We start from the raw sequence: 24,408 nt of genomic DNA, 5'->3' as shown, positions 1-24,408 counted from the left end.
TAACCGGGCTTTTTTATTACAAGAGAAAACTAGATGGAACTATAATCGAGTCTAGTGAATTCCAATAGTTGCGAGAGTGACTCACCATCGTACATCAGTCGGAAAGGGTGAATTTACGATTCGTGGCAAAGATAAGGAATTTATTGGCATTTAAACTCTATTTATTAAATTGTTTAACTAATCAACGTGTTATTGCAATGTGATGTTTATTGGTAACAGTTTAAACATCAATATACTTGTCATAATTGCTCGATTTATGAAGATATTAGATAGTTTTATAATTTTTAATAATTGTTTACGGTTTAATCTACAGTATTTTCCTAATTAATCTAATAATGATTTATTAAACACGGAATATGGAATCGAACCAGGGATTTCCACAAATTGAATAAGCTGAGAACAATGTTGAATTCACACAGAGATTCATACAAAAAGTCAATCAATTATTAAATTAAAAAAAATTTTCTTGCTGAAGTAAAGTAATTTTATTTCCACAAGAATTAAATTACATTAAGAATGCTATGGAGCAGTCTTGGCTTAATGGCCGGCGTGCGGGTATCTCCCTTGAGGTCGTTGGTTCGATCTCCGGCTGTGCACCAATAGGCTTTCGGTCTATGTGAAGGAAAACATCGTGAGGAAACCGGCATGACTTAGACCCAAAAAGTCGAAGGCGTGTGTCAGGCACAGGAGACTGATCACCTACTTGCCTTTTAGATAGACAAATGAACATGAAACATGTTTTTGTTTTTTAAGAAATCTATATCAACTTACAACTGGTGAAACAGCTGGAGGCGGAATGCTCCGACTCGCTGTAAGGCTTCGTGTCGTACTCATCGCTGTGGCCTTTGCTGGACGCACACGGGGTCACTTGCTGGTCAACTGGTGATGCGTAGCTGGAATATTTCTGGTTTTAATTATCTATGTACAGGTAAATCTTGTTTCTCTGTAAAACTCTGGCCAACTGAGACTATTAATGCAGGTACATTTTTGCATCTTTTGTTTTGTTCCTAGCCCGTTGGAAGGTGTTTATTTATTTATAAGTAATCTTACAGCTACACATATATAATATAATATATACAAAGCCAAAACAGTATTATTAAAAAATTTACGAAACAGAAATCAATAGTCAAGTACATTAATGGATAAAACAAACTGTAATTACTTAACTTAATATTTTTAAGATAAAATAAATTGTTCCTATTTCTAAATAAAGTCAAAGTTTTCCTGCTTTATAAAATATTTCCTCACACCCTCTTTGGTAAGGCGGAGAATGTCTACGTCTTCATAAATTGTATTGTAGTTAGCTAAAACCCGAAACTTTGGCGAATTACGCAGATAATTCGTGTTCGTACGAAGCAGGTGGAACAGTTGTGAATATCTTTTTACTTAAATATTTTATATGTGATGGATACGTGTCACCCTTTCTCTATAATTGAAAAAAATTTAGCTAAAATAACTGAAAAATTAATGTAAATAATTACAATTTTATTGCGCAATAAAAAATACGTTGGGCGGTTAATATTATTTTTTAAATCATACCTATTAGTCAAATGCGGCACATCATAATGGTGCTCCGTCCGTGGATCTGGAGGTGGATGCTCATATCTTGGCGGACGGTGCTGCATCAGATCTGGACCCAGGGATAGGGACTGCTTCTCCACTGTCGGGTATATTTCTGGTTGGAAGTCTGTTGATTATAAAAATAATATTTTTAAATCATAATGTCATTGGATATTTCCCTTCGTCCGTTTATAGAACTGAACTTTCATAAGAAATCAAACTTTTAACAAAACCTTTCTATTGGCGTATTAAAAAAAATCGCAGTTTTTTAAAAATTTATTGAAAAGTAATATATTAAGCTTAATCTCTAATCTGACTTCGGTAGCTAAATAAATATATGTCAATAATAAATGAGGTTAAGACCTATGGCAACATTTGAATATACTTATCATGAAATAAAGCCCTAAATGTGTCTCTCGCTGAACACGAATGCAAAGTAGTACTCGAAACGTCTAGCTATGTAATAAATTAAAAGGCCGGCAACGCACTCGTGAGCCCTCTGGTAATGAGTGTCCTAAGTCCATAGGCGGCGGTATCACTTAACATCAGATGAGCCATCTGCCCGTTTGCCTCCTGTTATATAAATAAATCGCGTTTATTAAAGCCAAAAAAATATCCATTACCTGTTCTAGTCATGGTGTAGAGTGAATGGTCCCTGGTCTTCCTCTGTAGAAGCTTGTAAAGTACCGCAGCACCAGCTAGGAACACCACCACAGCTACCGCAATACCAATGTACAGTGGTATGTCACTATGAGCAGCGACTGGGGACAAAAAGACAATTTAACTTCTCGTACGACTTTCTTTGATCATGTTTTTTCAAAGGATCATCAATCACCGTTTGAATTCAAAAAATCTCTGGCGCTAAAACCTTTTTACGTCTGGGCCTCAGATTTCTGTATCTGTTACATGATTATTTGTCGACCTAATAGGCAAGTACCTAAGTATAATAGACAAGTAATTTATCAGCCTCCTGCGCCTGACACACGCCGTCGACATTTTGGGTTTTAGGCAAGCCGGTTTTCCTTCACCGTTCGAGCGAATGTTAAATGCTTACATAGAAGATAAGCTGCCGGGGATCGAACCTACGACCTTAGGGATTAGGGTCGCACGCTGAAGTCAACACTGCTCTTAATAATCTGTTTGTAAATAATCTTAAGGGGAAATAAATATCTTAAACCGTAAGAACATGTTCTTTTTATGAGTTACAATTAACACTTTAAAAGCAAAGTCTTATATCAATAGTGTAGAGTTGAAAAGTTTTAGATTTCTTGACACGCGATTCTTCATAAGATGCCTTCAAGTTACACGGAACGGAATAAATTACAAAGTTTTAACTTGCCTTACAAGGATATATTGCTACGTCACCGCTTCTACAGTTTGTGGAAATACTTTTAAATTGTGTTTTGAACGAGCGGAAAAAATTAATCATATTATCAATAATGTAGTATGTTTACTGAAACGCTTGATGTAGTTATGAATTTTGAAACCAATTGGTTAAAAAAAACGAAAGTAATAATAAATAATTTATCAAAAAAATTGCCCAAAATAAATTTATTTTTAATATGTTGAATTTTCGCTTTATTCCTGTAAAATTCGAAATGTATAGAGCTTTTCTAAAACCTTGAAATTCTGTACACAGAAAAATTAGGAATGTTTCTGGTGTACTGTTTTTTTCTGTGTTATATAAATACTTGTTAATGACCTACGTAAGATTAAAATATAAAATGTCAATTCAATAACCCCCTTCGGTTTTTTAATGTCGGTTAAAAATTCATCAGTCATTCTATTTCTACTTGGTTTTAATACAAGTTAAAACCAAGTAATACAACGAACAAACAAATTGGTTTTAACTATCTATTTATTCGTTTTTAATTATTACTATGCAGGTTAAGAATATCGTAATATTTGGAAATAAATGCTTAAAGTTTTTTTAAATCCATAGTTAGTATGTTATATATTAAAACAAAAATGCACGTTATTTTCTATATTGTATATAATGACATTTAAATATCCAAGACTTTGCGAAGCTAATAAAATGTCTGTCAAAGTATAATCAACAACACCTGTATGATAAGCTTTTAAAATTTTACGAGTCGATCGTAAATGTGAAATATGTTCTTGAAAAGCTCTCTGCGGCTTAAGCTTCTCATACACGATGATATGTTGTGGTCTCTTACTTCCGATAGGTAGCACTTACAGATGTTAGTTAATATTTTAATGATAGGTTACATTTTTAATGAGATTTTATGCTCTGGTAATTTTCCTAACGATTACATTGGATACATTAAATATGACTATAAATAACTAACTAGTAATAACTTGAAATTACTTAATTGAAATAAATAACTTACATTACATACATATTCTATAAATATATATTTTAATATTAATTCTGTGTGATGCCAAAGTATTTAAAAACTTAGTTATGTGTTAAGATTTTCATTTCTATTCAAAAGCTTTCGCATAAAGCTTTTGTTTATGATGTATTTTATAACCTAGCATCACAATTCATGACTCTTAAGATGAGCTTTTGGATTTTTTTGTGATTTTGTAATTTTATTTATTAAATTTAGTTTTTTACCGAATATTTAATGAAACAGAGTACAAAAAAATAAATTTTTAATTACAGTTAAATTGAATCTTAATAATAGGATATTAAATAATAATTATACGATATCGTTCTCTATGCGACCATCGCGCAACTTTAAAGTCGCTCCTTGTATGCCTAACTTAAAACATAAGTGACTGTATCTCTAGTTTCTTGGATGAAAACTTAATGCTGGGTTTTATTGCCCACGAGTATGCGCATCAAGTTTCTATAGCTTTTAATATTTATGCCGTCCCTTTAACGATTTTGTCCCGGGGCGCATTTTAACAAGATTTTTGTATTCTAATTAACGTGTTGATTTTAAGAAACTAATTCTTTATATTTATATATTAGGTATATAAATATATAAACTTACAAATAAAATAAATACATGTCAACGAGGCATGGAAAGGAGCATGCTAAATATTAAAAAAGGTACATAAAATAAGACTCATAAAAATTAGACAAGAGACGAGAGCAATTGATGCTCTAAGCCACGCAAAAAAATTGAAGTGATAGTGGGCGGGTCATGTAGCGCGCCTCACAGATCATAGGTGGACGAAAACAGTAACTACATGGAGTGGCCCACCAGGCAAAGGACACAGAGGCAGACCCTACGCTCGATGGGATGATGACATCAAAAAAATCGCGGGTCCTCACTGGGTCCAAATATATCGGGATAGAGAAAGATGGCAAGCCTTGGAGGAGGCCTTTACCGGAGAAGGTTCCTGATACTTACTAACTGTAAAAGATATTCACTTACACATGAGATAATTCGATATTTTTGTATTAGGAAATAAGATAAGGCTTAAAATAAATAAAAAATAGGAATATTAGTCTTTTATTTTAAAAATTGATCCCTTAGAAGGCTTTGGTATTTAATGCTACTCGTGGACACGTCAGCCCCCGTCTCTCGGACAAGCACAAAAGCTGGTGCGGCCACAGAGCCGGCTCATAGAACGGCTCAAATTTAAGTATTTCCTCCAGCATTGATTTTGTTTCCTTTGGAGTAGGCTCTTGGACCGTAGGGTTGTGGACAGGCGCTAATTAAAGATTTAAGTTGTCGTCTGATGCTACCGGTGACCCCAGAGCTGGTGCTTTACTCAACAATTAGAATAGCAATACAGCAAAGAAAGCCAGCATTAAAGGTAAAATTAAATTAAATTCTGAAATTAAATCATAATGATTCATGTGCACTTCTTATTATTATTATTTTTTTCATGTATCCTTTATTAGTTTAGTTTGTTTTTTGTTCCTGTTTAGTTTCTTTTTCTGAACAACTATATGTAATACACGTATTTTTGCACTTCTTGCCTACCTTATATATACCTAATACTTTTTTTTTCTCAGAGTGGTTGCCTGGAAGAGATCGCTCGAAAGCGATAAGGCCGCCAGTTGCTCTCCTTTTTATTTAATTATGTCAATTGTACTATATTAATGTATATGCAACGAAGTGTTAATAAATAAAAAATAAATAAATACACTGCCCCATGAATTGAACTTTTTTAATTTGTTTTTAATTTTCTATTTATCCATTTTCAATAATTATAAAGGGTTTTATAAAACATTTTCATCGGTCCGTTATTTCATAACAGGTAGTCCTTAACATAGTTTAATACTGACCTATTTTAATAAACTTGACAATTCATTTTGATAAAAATCGTCAAGTCAATCGCTCATTGATTTTCACTACTGCTATTGAAGTCGAACCACTAAACAAAAATATTGCAAAACTCATACTCCAGAAGCGAGATCTGTTTTATCCACATGTCAAACAAATAGAACAATTGTACGCAGTTTTCAAAAGCATGAAGCATAAAAATTCCTTTTATAAAAGCTCGCAAACATAGAATCTAATTGTTGTAGCGTTTATTTACTTTCGCAGTGCAGTTAATTCTATGTACGCGTTGTCACCCCGACCACGTTTGACCCACTTACATATATAGGGCTGTCAACTGATTTCTTCTAGAATTTATTGCTACTAGAGATTTCTTTAGACGATGTTTTTATATAGGACCCTCAGCCTAGTAACCACGCAAGAGGCCTGATGGTGCTCTGGAAATATTCTCATGATATTTATGTCACACATCACATCTACCTCTTGTGCTAGTCATCTTACTGACATAATTTATAATGGGGGATTTATTTAAAAAATTATGTATATATATCTATACTAATATTTAAAAAAAATGTTTGAAAGGCATAATTTCAAAACTGAATCGATTAAAAACCTACATTGTCTCTGAAAAAAATAGGCTATATTTATTTCCAAAATAGTTAAAAATCCGTGACAGGTAATTTATGTACCTATAAGAAAATATTATTTAAAAACAGATCCTCATATAATCCATCAGAAACAATGCATCTTACATTTTACAAAGCTATTTGTATTTACCCATTATACCGGGCATCGAACCTGGTCAAACCACGGAAGCTGAACAAAATTATTGTTTAAACCCGTTGTAACTATCCACTTTCAAGCAAATACGTACTAGTTGAATTTTGTATGAGTTGGCAGCCCTACCGCATTGCAGTGATCTCGCGAATTCAATACTCACGTGAGGTCGCGAAACGTATAGTTTTTGGGGCAATTTTCTGGTAAATAGAAACCGGGTCAGACTCGGAACATACAGAACATTTTAATGAAAGATATTCTGCATTTCAGTAAAGTTAAAAATCAGGACGTGTGGTGTATTATGTTTAATGTAAGCGTTCTTTTAACTATAATGAATGAATAATGTATGTTTTTTAAAGTCCATTCCTTGCTTAGGTATAACATTTTTGTATCGCGCAGCCCGGACATACAAGGACCATTATTCTATATGACCTCTTTAAGCTATCGCGGAATCTTAAAAGGAGTATTAAGAATATAACCTGCATCATGAGCATACACATACACACCTTCACGTACACACGTTCACCTTCACACCGTCACACAGCACAGCCGAAAAAAATATGAAATACGTAATACCTAATATTACGTATTTCATATTTTTTTCCTTTCGGAAATTTTTGACTATGTTCAGTTTTTTTTTTTCGTTTTTCTAGTACAAGTAGTGCCTGATACACGCCACGATATTTTTCTTCAGCGTGCGAGTGTAGTACACATAGAAAGCCCATTGATGCACAGCCGGGGTTTGAACTTACGACCTCAGGGATGAGATTCACAAGCACAGGGCCAACACTGCTTCACTAAAGCCTAATACTAACGGTAGAGGTGGCTTCGAAGAGAGATCACTATAGCAATAAAGTCCGTTACAACCTGCAATACCCCTGCATAAACTAAATCAGGTCAATTTATTTTAAAGTATAATACTAGTTATTTTTAAAATTAGACGATATTTAACTGACCATTTTAAACTGGATGTTAATGTTAGTGTTCCGTAATTATGTACACACACTCAAACATCAAATGTCTCCCAAGCGAATTAATATTTACATACGGTAACCACAAATTGTGCATACGTCAGAAGCATGATGCAATATGGTGACCATAAATCTCCAATATAAACATATAACATATAACTTTATAGTCGATGCGTAAGATATAAATCACGCATCCGCCACTTGCGTGCACTTGGCTTGAGGGTTGCCATCGTAATACATGCTCTATAACACGTCTGATATATAACGCTAAATTTGACTAGAGATAGATAAGATAATATATTATTTTGTATGTTATGCCGCATATCGTAACCATGTTTTAGATTTCCAAAAATAGCCTAAACCCTTTTATATGAATAAATTAACACTTCATTTTCTCAAACATTAAAACCCAAATAGTTTCTTATTTGTTGTGTTTGCTCAAATTTTGTTTTATTGTATCATAACATTGGTTATTACTATCACTATATGCTAAGAATATATATATTCAGAATAAGAAAACGAAATCAGTGGCGCTACAGCCGTTTTTAGGTACTTAGATTTCTGTATCTTTTTTATGATCATCAATCTAATAGGCGAGTGATCAGCTCCTGTGCCTGAGACACGCTGTCGACTTTTTGGGTCTAAGGCAAGCCGGTTTCCTCACGTTTTCCTTCACCGTTCGAGCGAATAATAAATGCGCACATAGAAAGTTCACATTGGTGCACAGTCAGGGATCGAACTCAGGGATGAGAGTCACACGCTTGAGCCACTGGGACAACACTGTTCTTATATTTTGAGAAACTATACAGTTGTCACGTGTATCATTACGTGAATCTATTAAAAGGTTAATTGCTGTTATAAAATATATGTTTTTTTAAATGCACTACTAAAACATCATTCGTAGTTTAGCGTCAGGTAGCCCTAAGCATATTTGTGTATGGCTGTTAACTAACCGTCGTAAAACGCAGTCGGAATTAATTTGCGTTGTTTGTGTATGCTTATCCGATTAAACTGTAAACTTGTGTCGCTGCGAGACTTAAGATCTTTCGAAGGTGTTTTATTATAATTTCACATTACTTTTAACGACTTTAATATTATAAAATTTTATTTAATTTACTAACATTCAGATATATAGAAGTAACACTCCAACAATTGGAATAGAAAACTTTTTTTTATATAAACAGAGCAAACGGTTGTTACCAAATGTTAAATGATATGGACAAATGTTATGGACACTAATGGCAGAGGGCTCGCGGATGCGTTGCCGGCCTTTTAAGAATTGGGACGCTCATTTCTTGAAGAACCTAAGGCTAGTGGACAGCTGGTTGCACATAGTGGTGGTGCGCGGCAAAAACTGCCTTAAATTACGATATGTTGTGGAACGACTGACGTCGAGGTGATATGGATGGAATTTCGTATTCTGCCTCGACGTCAGATGATTAAACTCAGCTGCAGGTATTAAAACGATCCAAGTTTTACCTTCTCTTCTTTATTTGTTGCTTGATTTATGACAATTGTATACAAGTGTGTCACAATTATAGGTCGACGCCCATAACCGTTTAACATACATTAAGTTTATATGAATAGCCTGTTGCCTTGGACGGTAAAAAATAAAGACCATCTTTCAACAAGTCAGAATATAAGAATCCAATTTTCAAATACAATAAAAAGTTAATCGCAAATAAAACTCGAGAATGGCCTGCACCCCGCTGTCCCATCCGGGGGATTAATATTGAAATTTGTACATAGTGTAAACATTTGTCAGTGCCAGTCGTGTAACTCCGCTGCAGAGATGGGAGATACAGAATCCAATCGAAATTTACAAACCCTTGTTCGCTTCGGCCATAACGTGGTAGGAGGCATCGAATGAAATTCTCCAATTCATTTCCTACAGGGGAATATAGCACTAACGTCATTAATCATAGAGGTGCTTGCGGTGTATTGGTTTGTGGGGATGTTTGGATGCAGTTTGCGATCGCCCGCTGAGTTCTCTCAGCGGAATCACAACAAATCATTTACGGCGTCCACCTCCGGTAATGAGTCTGTGTTTGCAATTCATTTTTATGTGTTAACTCCAAATGAAATGCAGAAAGAAACAACAAGATAATGGCATATAAACAAAGAAATAAAATCAATATGCCAGACGTATTCAAGAAATAGAAAATGGACTTGCAATATTAGTAAGTCAACACGATACTTCGAAGTTCACCTATGTCGCACATTATATCACGACTAAACATTACTCTTTATGGTTATTAGTGTACCCAGGCCATTTTAGTTTCCGTTCGAGACATGCCATACGCATATTTATATTATTACTTCAGTTTATCACATCGTTATTTGAGCAAACCTCAAACTCCAAGAAATGCAGGATCATTAAAATATTATTTATTCGAGACAATAATGAACGATCGGAATATGGTAATAGTGACGATTTACAAGTGATTAACGGTCAAACGGAGAGATTAAACATTAGCAATTCAAAGGAGCTCGACACTGCAAAAGACCATAACTATAAATGTTTAGACAACAAAAGATGAAGCGACTATAAAATTTCACCATTTCCCCTTTGTGTGAGCAATTAGGCTAATGAAGAGGGCCGTGTTTCAGTGCAAATGAATAGTCCTTTCCCAGAGTTCTTCGCATTCACGGGCTCACCTTTCATGTGGGTAATTTACTGATGCCCGTATAGCTTTACTTGAATTAGTTAGCAGCGGTGAATCCGACTCATGTCTGCAAACCACTCCATTGAGCGCCACTCACAACATATTTCCTTTCATATAATATTTCATTATGACCCTTCTGCGATATACTTTTGCTCTTTAATGAAATTTGTTCTATAATCAGTGTTATGGATGACCGAATTAAGGAAAAACTGTGTAACGGAGATAGCATTGATAGATGACTGTCACAACCGAAAATTCAACAAGAAATAATGCGAAGAAAATAGACCGCTGAAAGATGATAAGAAATAAATAACGATCAATCTCGAGGAAAAGATAAACAAAAGCAATTTATACGCAAATATGTCAGAAATTGCTGATTTATATAGCGCGAAAAGAAGGCACTGGAGGAGGGAAACGTTGAGGTTAACCAAACTGCAGCTCCGGGCTATTTATCAAAACGTTCGATAAACAAAGTAGGAAATTGAATCCGAATCAACGGGGGCCACGCATGATTTATTGGCCTTATAACAAAGTATGGATTGATCATTCCATTTGGTATATTGGTTCAGGACCGCCAGGGGAGCTGACCGGCTGGTGTCATTAAATATTTAATAGCCATTCATATTTTGTACTGGCCGCGTAAACAACAGCGAGTTCATAGGTATGAATTTTTAAAAGGATTTCACCCAATTAAATTCCCTTAAATAATGTAACAAACTGTCATTTGTTTTTTCACAAAACAATAACAAACTGTCATTTGTTTAGTAAAAAAAACAAATGACAGTTGTACGCTCGTAGTAGATAATCTAAATAGGATTTGTAGAAGTAGGTAAAAATACGATTACTTCATAAACAAAACGGCATGTGTCCAATTTAGCATCAAAGGCATTAAGATATGAATTTTTAAGTCAATGTTACGTAAGTATACCATAAAATTTTAGGCTTGTCTATATTTAGACGATATGATACGAGCCAGATGGTCACGGAGCCCGATTTTAGTATCTCTTGAATCTTTTAACGCGACCGCCCAGAGACGGACCCTTTGTGTTTCTTATCATGTAATTCGGTCCATAAAATTTTGACTGCTGACGGAAGGTGGGACGGGTTTCAATAAGCATTACCGTTGGCCGTTTAGTTCATGTACTGGGGGCTTCGTAGGGAGCTTTGATTTTTGGTTTACGCATAATGAATGTCTTAACGTAAAGCGCATTATGGGAGAGATTATAGCGGGCCATAGACGGACCGCATGTAGCAGTCAAGACCGACTGCAACATGCGGTTTGCTCAGGAACTGCTCGAGCGGTCCGTGTATTGAGAATATGAATTTAGTATGGAAACTGCAGATCGCATGGCCCGCTTATGAGACTACGTTCCGAACAATTATGACGGCTGCCGGGAAGATAACCTTTTCTCTGTACTTGCACTGTCCAGCGTCAACAAGCTCCCAGATAACTAATAAATAAATTCCCCGCTTACTCTCGAAACTTAATAGTTTTCTCGACTCTTCGCCGAAGAGCCACTTATTTGTGAAGCGTATATAATATGATTTAAAAAAGTACTCAGAAAAGATTAATGGATAGCCAACGGTTTTCTGTTAATTTAGTAAAAATAACTTTATTGTATAATCAAATATATAAAATTTTCGTGTCACAATTTTCGTTCCCATACTCCTCCGAAACGACTCGATCGATTCTTATGAAATTTTTTATGTATATTAAGTAAGTCTGAGAATCGGCTACTATCTATCTTTCAAATCCCTAAGTGATAAGGGGTGTCCACCCAAAAAAAAAATATATTTTTAGCCAATGTTTTTTGTTTAAATTTTTTAATGACAACCCCTATTTTTCACCTCTCTACGATCAATTCCTATTTTTTATTATTGTAGATACATACATAGTTATTTTTATTGAATTAAAAAAATGTTTCCTAGAAATAATATACACGGCAAAATGGTTGGTTCAGCTAGTAGTTTTATGATATTTTTAGTTGAAATTTGGCCATACATGGGGTGTAAATAAATAAATAAATGTACATAGTTCTGAACGAAGGATGTTTATTTCTACCTCGGCATCTGGTAACGAAACACACGTTCAGAATAATTAACATGTCTTTCGTGTTTCATAAGTTCTCTCAAGACGGCATATGAAGTTTTAATTTCGTAATTTCTGTTGGTATAAGTTTGCCTTGCTAAGTTTAGTTCCACATGTACATTGTAAATTTATTGTTTTGTTTTGGACCAAAATGGACAACGCAAACTAATCGGCAATCAAATTCAATACCCAAATATAATAAGTTCTAAAATCAATTATAGAAAGTATTCTTAATGTTTAAACATTCAAATTATTTGCAATGTATTAAACACGAAAAAAACTTCAAAATTCAGCATAATTAGTCCCAAATACTTGTGTAGTATTTAAAATTCACTGCAGTCATTTAAAATATGTGACCTACATTTTTATATGTACTATGCGCTGGAGAGCTTTTGAATGAAATTCGTAGAATTTTAAGCTTTACATTATGTATGAAATATTTTTAATACCCAGTTATGTTTGGCATTTTATTAATTATCTGCATTTGATTCGCATTTCTTCGGGAATAGTCGTATAAATAAAATAAACTATTTTTTAAATCAGTTAAGTAACGCACAATGTGTGGTCTTCGTGGTAGTAAACATTCATACTTTATAGTAATATATATATTATATATAGTATTTTTATACTTCGATATCTCCATATAAACAAAATGATTTAATTACAACGAATAGTGATTAATACGTGATATATGAAGCTTTCGGAATTTGAAAAATAATAATCATTTATCGTAAATATTTCAGCAGAAATTGTTGATATTTTTTACATATATCATATCACATACCTCCATGGACTCCACAGAAGTCGCCAATGCAGTCTGCGTGTTGAACCTGGGCTCCAGAGCAGGTGTCTCCAACACAGGACCTTCGCCTGGACTGTCGGCAGTCTGAACCACATTCAGACCACTCTGTCCAGCTGCCCCAACGACCAGAGGATCCAGGGGATGCTGTAACAAAAACGTTGTTAATAGTATTTTCTAAACTTCTTCTTACAATATTTGCTCACAAACATTACACATGTAGCAATAAGGACAATTAGTTACTTATGAATAATGTTATAGAAACGATATATATACATGTGTGAAAATGACATGAGAACTTCACAAAGCGCTGCGCTAACCAGATCCATGCAACTTCCTCACAATCGAGTAGCCCACAATATCGCAGCACACAACTCACGAGGGGACTCTTTGTATTGAAGTTTCTTGGGTCCGCCAAGCATCCGCAAAGATACAATGTAAATACATAATTATGTAAGAATAAAGAAAATAATACTAGCAAATAACACAGCAAGGTTTCTAAAATGACACGTATCAATAGTAGTATTGATATTTTTGTATTCATATGACATGTAGGTATTAATTAATAATTCCCTTCCGACCCGTCCTTTATTTATTACCAAGGTTCCAAATCAGCACAATTTCCCAAATTCTGTCTTCAAAAACCAACTTAGGAGTTCAGGCACCTCTCATTCGAGTTCTTCGCGAATATAACAGAATAAACACTACTTATCCAGAGCTTGACATATATTCAGTAGTGGGCTGATAAATATTTGCCTTAATTGTCAGGTATTTTAGAAAAGATTGCTTGTAACATATACTATGGATATAGCATTATACATATACGTGGCGAGCTTTAATAAATAAATTAGAACAATTGTGAATTATTATCCAAAAGTTAAATAATTAACTAACATATGAGTATATTCAAATTTCGGGTAAAATTCATATAATTTTGCGGTGCGGTCGCGTTTAATATTCATAATAGAGAATCAAGGCAGAGAGCAACTACTAACAGTACAGGTTATAAATTAACAGTCTATATTTTGGAAGATTTACGTTTATAAGGAAATGAAAGATATTGCTGCTCCAATTGTAACGTCAGGAACGTCGACATATACATATATCGGAGCACTATAGCTACTCATGTGATTTTAGTAGAGTGTTTTTTGTTATCATTTCTATTTTAAATCAACAAAATCAATGTCAAATCAGTGATTCTATAGTCGTTGTTATTAATGGAAGTAATTCATAATGTTGGACCACTAACAGCGCTGCCACTGGTGCCACTGCAACTCTAATAATATCACATGAGTAGCTGTGGTCCTTCGAGATATATAATAAAAACATACAGTCACGCTTCAACCCTTGACCCTGAGGAAAACATTCACAAGTGGGTGATGAGTCATATGTGCCTAACGCCGACATGGGTGAAGGCATGGCGGTTATCACAGGATGATTACCAGAGATAATTTTTACCAAAATAATTTAGATTTCAACTTTAGTTATAGCGATTAGATTAAATATTATGAAAACACCATACGTAGTTTTCATAATATTTAACTTTTACAATTAAAGTGATATATAAGATTTAAATTAAATTCTCTAAAAGCAATTAATATACTACACTACTCTTAAGTTCAGCATTTAATTCTAACAAAACTCATTATAATCAAGAGATGTATAGTGTGAAGGCGTATCAAACAAATTTATTCGCATTAATCACATCGCCTTATACGGAGATTGAGATAGGTGGGCGTTTTTTAATATTCCATCTGCCATAAATACACTGTGTTGAAGGGTAGGTCTTATTAAGAATTTAGGTCCTCGTTTATATATTTTTCGAGGATAAAAGCTTTGTGTAACTGATTTTGCTTTCGCTTGAGATGTATTCTTTATAATAGGGTATTAAAAAACAATTGAATAGTAAATTTTGTCGTCTTTGTAATGTATGTTTTTATATGACTATTCATTTCCAGGGTATTATAGGGTTTTTACAATATTTTTTACCTACATAGTAATAATAATATTAAAAAATGGATAAATAGAAATTTCAAACAAATTTTAAAAGTTTGGCGGGTTTGCCAGTATCTTTAAGTTACCTATTGCTGTGGTACCCTGCCATATATAGGAACTTTTAAAATTGGTTTTAATTAACCATGTATTAATTTTAAAATATTATTATTAATAAGTTAAGAATATTGTTAATATAATAATAATAAATATTATTGCTTTAACATATTTTTGTTATTATTATTATTTTTTTTTTTTATTTATATAATGCTACAAATGTAATTATTTTTTTTTTGTATCTCACACACTGTTTTGTTGTGTTTTTTTTAATATTTTTATTACTCTTTAATGTTAATATTCTACGGTTTCGATATTTGTAAATATGTGAGGAACATGTATACTAACTTTTTTAGTATAGTAGTTTATTCTAAGAGTAGGGTAGAGCGGGGCTAGTTGAGCATAGGGGCAAGTTGGGCAATCGAAATATCTCGGAAACTATTCACCTTACGCGGGAGTATCAAATAGCGAAAAGAAGGACTCGTAGGAGGGGTAATCATCGCAGGATAGCTAGTGGCAGCTCGACGAGTGAGTGAAGTGTCACGGCGTTTTGTTTATTTTGTGACCAAAAAGTAAAAACATTGTTTATCGCAAGATTTCGTCTGTCTTTGTCTTATGTTCTCTGTTTTCAATGAGGACAGTGTTAATCTTCCAGAAGATTATTGTATTTTTGATTTGTAAATAGGATTTGGGTCTTATTCTAGGCATTTTTTTACAATCCCACTTTTCTTTTAAAATTCCGGGTTGGGGTAAGTTGAGCAACTATAGCTCAACTAACTCCACGACTTAAACAACTGATGAGTAATGAATCTTTTATTTTTGTTTGGATGCTTACAAGAGGAGGAGATGTTCTTACACTACTGAATACTTAAATAATGCTGCAAAGGCTGTCCACGATAAGGGAAAAAGTGTGAATACCGCCGCTAAAGAATTCGGTATGGGTTGACTTTTAAATAAATTAAATGAAGGTGATGGTTCATTTATGGGCTATACAACACCGAGGGAAGTATATCCTCCTTCACAGGAGGACTGTTTGAAAAAATACTTGCTACAAATGGAATTTTTCTCCAAAAGAAGACCATCGCCTTGCCTAAGAGTGTGCTGCTAAATTTGGCATTGAAATTCCACCCAGCTGAATTGCAAATAAGATGGCCGGAAAATAATGGTTGATGATGTTTTTAAAACAAAAAAATCGTAGCTATCCATACAAAAACCCGAACCCACCAGCCTTGGTAATCTTTTTTAGAAATTATCGGAAGTAATGGATAGATATGGATGCTCATTTTTTGTTGATTCTAGTTTCGGGTAATTATACAAAGAAAATTTCTATAAGTTTTGTTGTTCTGTCAATAAAAGACTATAAATAAAAAGATGACTATCTAACACATATTTTACTTCATCTCAAGTTAACATAGAACCCATAGTTTGGCCTAGACATTCTTAGTGCTCAACTTGCCCCATACCCTTGCTCAACTTACCCCACCTATGGGGTACATTGAGCATACTTGACTTTCTGCATTTAAACATCTGTAGCTTTTATATTGGACTTGTTACAAAAAAATACTATGGACACTTTTGTTAAGGGATAAATTACTAATCCATCAGGACACATAACAACTCATTGGGACTTATCATTGAGGAGCTATATCCAAGCAAGTGAAAAATTGCTCAACTAGCCCCGCCCTACCCTACATTGTCTTCACATATAATTATTTAACAAATGTAACAAAATATTGTAAACCTATTTTAAAAGAGTAAGTGTGGAGTTTCTTGCCCATTCTTCTCCACACGAAACTACCTTTTGGAAGGGGCAACTAGAATCATCTTTATATTTTTTTTTTGACGTTCAAAAGTGCCATTTTAGATGGTCTAATTGAAATAAACGATTTGACTTTATGTGGAATAAACAGAATATGACCAATAAAAATGAGAAAAATCTATCAATATCTATATTTAATACATAAATTTCACTATAAAGGCAATTTCGTCCGAGCTTATAAAAACATCTCAATAAAAACGAAATTGATCCGAACCGGATAGCATGCAATTTCATTAATACATCGGATCATGCGATCGGCCCATTTGCGAATTTGATACGAGTAATGATAGCTATAGCAGTCTGCTGAATAAACAGTGGGGAAAGTTAAAAATTAACAAGGATTGTAGGGCATTTCGTCATATGGTCAAAACATATTTCTTAATGGAGGACAAGATACTAAAGGTACAAAGGTACAGTGGTACAGTGCCACCGTTTTTAACAGCAGCTTTTGTGTATTTATTTCATACTAAGACTTAGGGCATTTCGTTTGATTATGGTCAAAGCATATTTCTTAATGGAGGACAAGATACTAAAGGTACAGCAGTACAGTACCATCGTTTTTAACAGCAGCTTTTATGTATTTATTTCATACTAAAACAGCTAACTTAAAGTATATGTAACCAATAAGAAATAATATAAAAATATAGCTAATGATATATACATTATATATATAGAAAAAAATTAAAAAAAAATCGATTTATTGCGTTTTTTGAATGTGAAAAATATAGTGATATTTCGAATATTACGAAAAAAATATTATTTAATTACTTACATTTAATGATGTTATCACGTATTGGTACTAACAATGGAACTTACAAGACTTATTTGACCACTGTTAAAAGTTAATGGACAATAGCGATATTAAAATATCGGAGGGCTATTTATATCAATAACAATATAATGATTTGTAACGTATGATGTGGTAGCGTGTTTATGCGTTTGGCGCCATTTTGTTCGTGAAATAGTTATGAAAGCTTCGTGTAATACATTTAAATTTAAATCAATTAGGCTACTTTGTAAACCATATTTAACAATTTTTTATGTATTAAATAGGGAATCTATTTGATTTCTGCGTTTAAATTATATAGAGTGGTAGTAATACTAAAAACGATTACGTCTGGCTGCCTTTAAAACACATTAAAGTCACAAAAATTAAAAAAGCTGTCCTAACTAAAGCTTCGTCTACGAAAATGGTATCATGGCATCATATTTAATATGATTTTATTTTTGGCGGCAAGTTTAAAGCATGCTACGATAGCTCTTTGCGATTCCTGCTGTCCTGGTACAAAGACTCAGTAAGCAATATTAATGTAAAAAATGTTATATATAAAATTTCCAACATAAATAATTTAATAAATAGAAAATTAAATAGTTTGGTCTCTATTATTTATGTATTGAATAACAATATACTGTTGGAAAAAGTAAATTAATTATACTACTGTATAGATAAGAGTTCTTCACTTCATTAATATTGTAAATACATTTGCAAATAAATGCATTTGCTATGAATGCAAAGAGCGTCGAGTAATGTGAATTACTAAAGCAAGAGGCAAGATGTGTAAATTAAAATAAGCCTGCCCATAGTGCAAATAAATTATGGTTATAAAAGGAATAGTTCACTCGGCCCATAGCATACGAACAAGCGATGTAATATAAACTATATTTTAATAGCGTAATGGTTATATTAAAGTGTGAATTAACAAAAATATGAGTAAGACAATTTTGATACGAATTTAGAAGACTTAACTATTTTCCTTTTAATTCACGACATTTAAGAACACGCGTCAGAGATAGTTTATTTCTTATTACTATCTCTGACGCGCAGACCTATTTTCATTGTTAAATTAAAATTATAAATAATGGAGATAGAGTTCCGGGAGTTAGGAGTTTTTTATTGAAAATTTCCTCTTCTTTCAGAATATTTTCTTTGAAATTTCTTAAATATTAATAGTTTATTAAATATTGGCAAAAAACGAAATGCCATTTTTTTTTCATCTTTAATTGTTTATAACTTTTGCAATTTTTTATGTGCTAATACACGCTTTTGGCTCATTTTTCTAGACGTCATTCCGGATCCAATGAGCTATCGCACATAATTTTAAGGGCAGTATCTCTATTTTGTACCATTTTCAACTTGTCGACTAGACTATATTACGATATTGGGATCATTTGTCCAAAGTGCTTGTTTTTGGATATAATATATCATTTTGTATGCCTATATAAATTTTTTTATAGAACAAACAGGCAGATGGCTCACCTATGCCAAAGGGCTCGCGCGTTATCGGCCTTTTTAAGAGTTGGTACGCCCTTTTCTTGAAGTCGAATTGGTTCGGGAAGTCAGAGGGTCGCTGGTTCCACATAGTGGTGGATAAACTGCCTTAAAAACTGCCGAGTACGGGTGGAATTTTGTTTTCTGCCTCGATGTCCGATGGTATCAATCCGGCATAGTTAAAAGACACGATTAAAATATTGTTTCTTCGATTACTCAGACCCAGTAACTTACACCACACCCCTATGTGGGTGTTACAACGCATACTAACATTGCATTTCTTATTAATTAATGCACACATAAATCAGTCGCGCTTCGTTATAAGGACTTTCACATTTTTATGGTTTCAAGTAAATAAATTGTAACGCCCCATATAATGGGACGAAACGTATTCGAGACACCGGAAGTTCTGACAATTTGATTAAGTGTTCTTAGTTGTTCCGTTAAAAATATGTAGCTTAAACAGTAGTACCATTTTAAGAATGTATTCCCCAAGCATGTTTTTATGAAGTACTTGAACGCAAAAAGTTGCGTAATATTATCCTCTCATAAATACCATTGACCTAGTAGCTTGATTGTACGCCTCTCAACACTGAGTTCATGTGTTCGATTCACAACTGTGAACCAATGTACTTTTCTAGCGCAAATAGCGCATGCACTCGCTGGTATGATGAAATACAATGAGGGAACCGCTTGCACAGGAGAAACATAAAACAAAAAACTAAGAGGTTGTAGCGCCACTGGTTATTGTCATTTATTTTAAAATCTCAGTCTTCAGTCTCATCTGTCTCTTTACATCACAGCGTGAACACAATTTGACAGAAAGGGACGAAAGAGTAGTTTAAAAGAGGGCAATTTGTCTCCAATAATAATAACTATTATTTAATTTGTAATAAGTAATATTATATTATGTTTATTACAAATTAAAGTCTTCAATTCAATAAGTCTTAGCAGTCTTCCTAGACCCCTAAAGAGGCATGGGGTATCGGGGTCATACGATATTTCTATTAACGTCTGCCATGAAAGCGATTCATACAGTATTGTCTTAATTATGGCATTTCTATAAATACAAAAATATTAATGAATAAAAATTATATATTTTTTATACAACAGGCAAACGGGCAAAAGTCTCACCGGATGTTAAGTGATAACGCCGCCCATGGACTCTCTCAATGCTCATGAGTGCGTTGTCGGCCCTTAAATTTATATATAAAGTTTCCTTAGATAGAGACTCTATTCTTATACTCTTATTAGAATTTAAAATTACGATCCTGTCACGTGCATAAAATCGGTGTGTCACTTCGCAATTAGTGCGAACAATGACTCCAGCAGGTCGCTGCTTACTTCTTGATTAGGTTTTATTGTCTACGTGGTTGGTCCAGATACTGTACAGCTTTTATGGATTAAATAGTGTACAGATTAAATTTAAAATGCTACCTTTTATCTTATGAAACAAGGTTGAGTTGAGTCAAAAGTTAATGTCAATTATTTGACAGAAATATGTTTAGGAGGATTATTTTATTTTATTTTTACATTTACTTTGTTACATATAAAAACAAATAACGTAAATTATTAGGAATGAAGTTTATTTTTTTCCTTACTAGGGTTGCCGGGAAGTGGTCGCTTGTTAGCAATTAGGCGTTTCATCTCTAATAAATAAAAAATAAAAAATAAAAAAATCAGTGGCGCTAGAACCTTTTTAAGTCTGGGCCTCAGATTTCTGTATCTGTTTCACGATTATTTGTAAATTTAAGAGGCAAGTTGATCAGCCTCCTGTGCCTCACATACGCCGTACATAATTTTTGGGTCTAAGGCAAAACCGGCTTGAAGATGTTTTCCTTCACCGTTCGAGCGAAAGTTCAATGCGCATATAGAAAGAAAGTCCATTGGTGCACTGCCGGGGCTTGGACCTACGACCTCAGGTATGAGAGTCTCACGCTGAAGCCACTAGGCCGAAACTGCTCACTAAGCTACTAGTAGGTATTGGTAGCTAAAATAAATGAACACCGTAATAATAAAATCAAACATTTTTTAAATTTCTTTTATCGGTCTTTTCTTAATAATAAAGGCGGCTATTATATGAACATGAAAGTTGATTTAAAAGAACATGTCTTCACTTGGGAGCTGTGTTATGAATACACTTCACTCCATCCGGCAGGCCGTCATTTTACAATCGCCATGAAATATCTTTGATCTTTTTGTCTATGAACAGACCTGGAATTGCTGTTAAGGCCCCATTAAAGTATGTAATGTGAATGAAACTTTTAATGTATCTTACTTTTGCTTCAGTTTTCAATGTTCGATACAATATTAAAAATATACAAAAAATTGCTTCATAAGATAAAGATGCTAGGAGGCTTGGCTTTACCGGATAGAGTTCCTGATACATCAGTGGCGCTACAGCCTTTTAGGTCTTGGCCTCAGATTTCTGAATCTGTTTCATGATCATTTTTAAACCAAGGCAAGTAGATCAGCCTCCAGTGCCTGACACACGCCGTCTAATTTTTGGTTCTAAGACATGTCGGTTTCCTCACGATGTTTTCCTTCACGGTTCGAGCAAATGTTAAATGCGCACATAGAAAGTCTATTGGTGCACAGCCGAACACACAGATCGAACCTACGACCTCCGGTATGAGAGTCACACGCCGAAGCCACTAGGCCAACACTGCTCCTATCTTGTTCCTGATACATACTAACTGAAAAAATATTTACTAACACATTGGATAATTAGTTTTTTAGGAATAAGTTGAAATTTATACCTAGTTCATGTACCTATGTCTCAGGAAATAAATTAAGGATTTAAGAAATTATAGAACTTTTGTCAGTTAACGGACAATAAAAGAGGTCCGTTAGCCTATGTAATTAAAAATATAATTCATGCGATTTACATTTTTAACTGAATGCTCTTAAAAGCCTCTAATCAGTGATCAATTCAAAAATGGACACGTTTTTTATTATGTTTTGAAAATTGACTTACTGTTTTTCGTTAACAATTTCCTATTGCTTTCTAGTTAAAACCTACCATTTAAATTTTTAAGTGAACTATTTTGTTTGGGGATATAAGAATTTTAGAAGAGGAAGGCTTGACACAAAAAGTGTTGGGAAACACATCTCTAGATATAAGGTTTGTCAATTGTCAAACTCGTAAGTCTGATTAGTAGACAAGCTACATGACTAAAATAAATCTATGAATAGTAACGCCATTAAACTCTAGGACTTTATACCCTATAATTGGGCCCAAATAGCACGAATACGGTCCTGAATTCACGCCATTTTGAGCTCAACAGAATTAAACAGCGGGATTTTTATGATCAGATCTGAAGATAAAGTTAAACGTTATCGCGCACGTGCTCATGAGGGCTTTAAAGCGCTATTGTTTTTGAGGATTCAGTGAACATAATGGTTAGAGGGGGAATACTTCTTGAACTATGAAAGTCAACAGGTACATAACCTACCTTACATTGAATACATACGTCTTTTGAGAAATACAAATTTATAAGTACACTGTATGTATACTAACTGTAATACAATTTATGTTAAATTTATACGTAATATATAATATAATATTTACAATATTAACCCACATAGAAATAATCACTAAAAAATTATAAATAGAAAAATAATATAAATGTATTGGTTCCCGTGGCAGTGTGTTTTTTAATTTAAAATATTGGTTGATTTAAAAAATACATTTATTTTTATTGGTTTCCACAGAAAAAACCAGGCATTATCTCTTAAATCCACAATGTCAGACAATTTCTGCAAAAACAGCTAAGAATGCAAAAAAGAAGAAAAGAAAAGCGAAGGTATATTTATTGGGTTAGGTTTTATTTATAGCTCCATTTTATTATAAATATATTTTTACTAGCATATGCAGCGTGCGACTTCATCCCTGAGGTCGTAGATTGGTAGGTTGTGCACCAATGAACATTCTTTCTATGTGCGTATTTAACATTCTCTCGAAAGGAAAACATCGTAAGGAAACCGGCATGCCTTAAACCCAAAAAGTCGACGGCGTGTGTCAGGTAAAGACTGCCTATTAGAGTGACAAATGATCATGAAACAGATACAGGAATAATTAAATCAAACTAAATATAACATATGAACTTAATTATATATAATTAATCTGTAGGTATTAATAACATGAATTGAATGTTACACCAATACATATATTTTGTGTCCCAATTACCCAGATTAAGGTCGAAATGCGGACGTGAACAAATCCGGTTTAAAATTAATCTTATGTGATTGACAAATAAGACACCTAGAACTTACCAATCAACAGCTGTTGTGTATTATCATAAATTTGTAGATCCATGTTGTATCCATCTTCAGGGTTGGCATAAAGGAGAATTTATTTAGTTAGTAAAAAGTACTAAATATATAAACAGTATATTAATATAGTATAATATATATAGTATAGTGACAAAACACTCAAATGGGTGCAAGGAAAACATTATTGATATTTTATTTTTCCTCTCAATCATCATACATTACTGAGGACAATCAGATGACATGAGAATTTAACGTCGTGATCGTAGAACAATGTCGAATTTGAAAAAAATAACAAAATCCACTTTTTATCATATTTGGCTACTACATTGACTAAATATTACGGCTACTTAAAAAAAAAATCCATGTGTTTCAAATTTCAAATTAATCAGTCGGTATTGACGAAGTGACGGATTTGATAGACGCTCATAGAAGCATGTGATTTTTCTAGAAAACTGTGCAATTTAATGTTATTATTTTTATTTTGTTTCAAAACAAACCCTTTTGTGTACTTGCATGCCAATTTTCATATTTACAGGATATGAGTTAAAAAAGTCATGACAAAAAAACTAACATGATTATATTATTATGAAATGGCTGCCGTGTAAAGTTTACTATTTGTCAGATCCGTCACTATTCTACGACTATGACGTTAAGAAGGGGCAGCCCTAAAACCAGATCCATGCAACTTCCTCACAATCGGGTAGCCCGCAATATCGCAGCACAACTCACGAGGGGACTTTGTATTAAAGAAGTCCACCAAGCATCCGCGAATAAACAATGTAAATACATAATTATGTAGGAATAAAGAAGATAATAATAGCAAATGACTAACACGAGGTTTCTGAAACGATTATTGATAGCTTAAAAATAGCAAGTATTAGGGATTCAAATAGACATTATAGTAGTTACTGTAACATGAAAAACTTCCA

The 24,408-nt window shown here is 33.6% G+C and overlaps 1 protein-coding gene across 3 annotated transcripts in view; it reads right to left on the bottom strand.

Annotated features, from left to right (window-relative positions):
- Positions 1–24,408, bottom strand: part of LOC125060154 (netrin receptor UNC5B-like) — a 96,265-nt gene that overhangs the window by 4,470 nt on the left and 67,387 nt on the right. For 2 of the 3 annotated variants that reach the window (XM_047664919.1, XM_047664921.1), the window contains exons 7-11: positions 23,480–23,533; positions 13,053–13,214; positions 2,184–2,321; positions 1,540–1,687; positions 772–893 (exon numbers count right to left, since the gene is read on the bottom strand). In XM_047664919.1, coding sequence (XP_047520875.1) covers positions 772–893; positions 1,540–1,687; positions 2,184–2,321; positions 13,053–13,214; positions 23,480–23,533 — 624 coding nt within the window. The remainder of the gene's footprint in view (positions 1–771; positions 894–1,539; positions 1,688–2,183; positions 2,322–13,052; positions 13,215–23,479; positions 23,534–24,408) is intronic. The other variant, XM_047664920.1, reaches the window with a different exon arrangement.

This window comes from Pieris napi, chromosome 21 (assembly GCF_905475465.1).
Source record: "Pieris napi chromosome 21, ilPieNapi1.2, whole genome shotgun sequence".
Taxonomy (NCBI): domain Eukaryota; kingdom Metazoa; phylum Arthropoda; class Insecta; order Lepidoptera; family Pieridae; genus Pieris; species Pieris napi.
The sequence above is the reverse complement of the archived record's forward strand: the minus strand, read 5'-3'. Positions and strand labels throughout refer to the sequence as shown.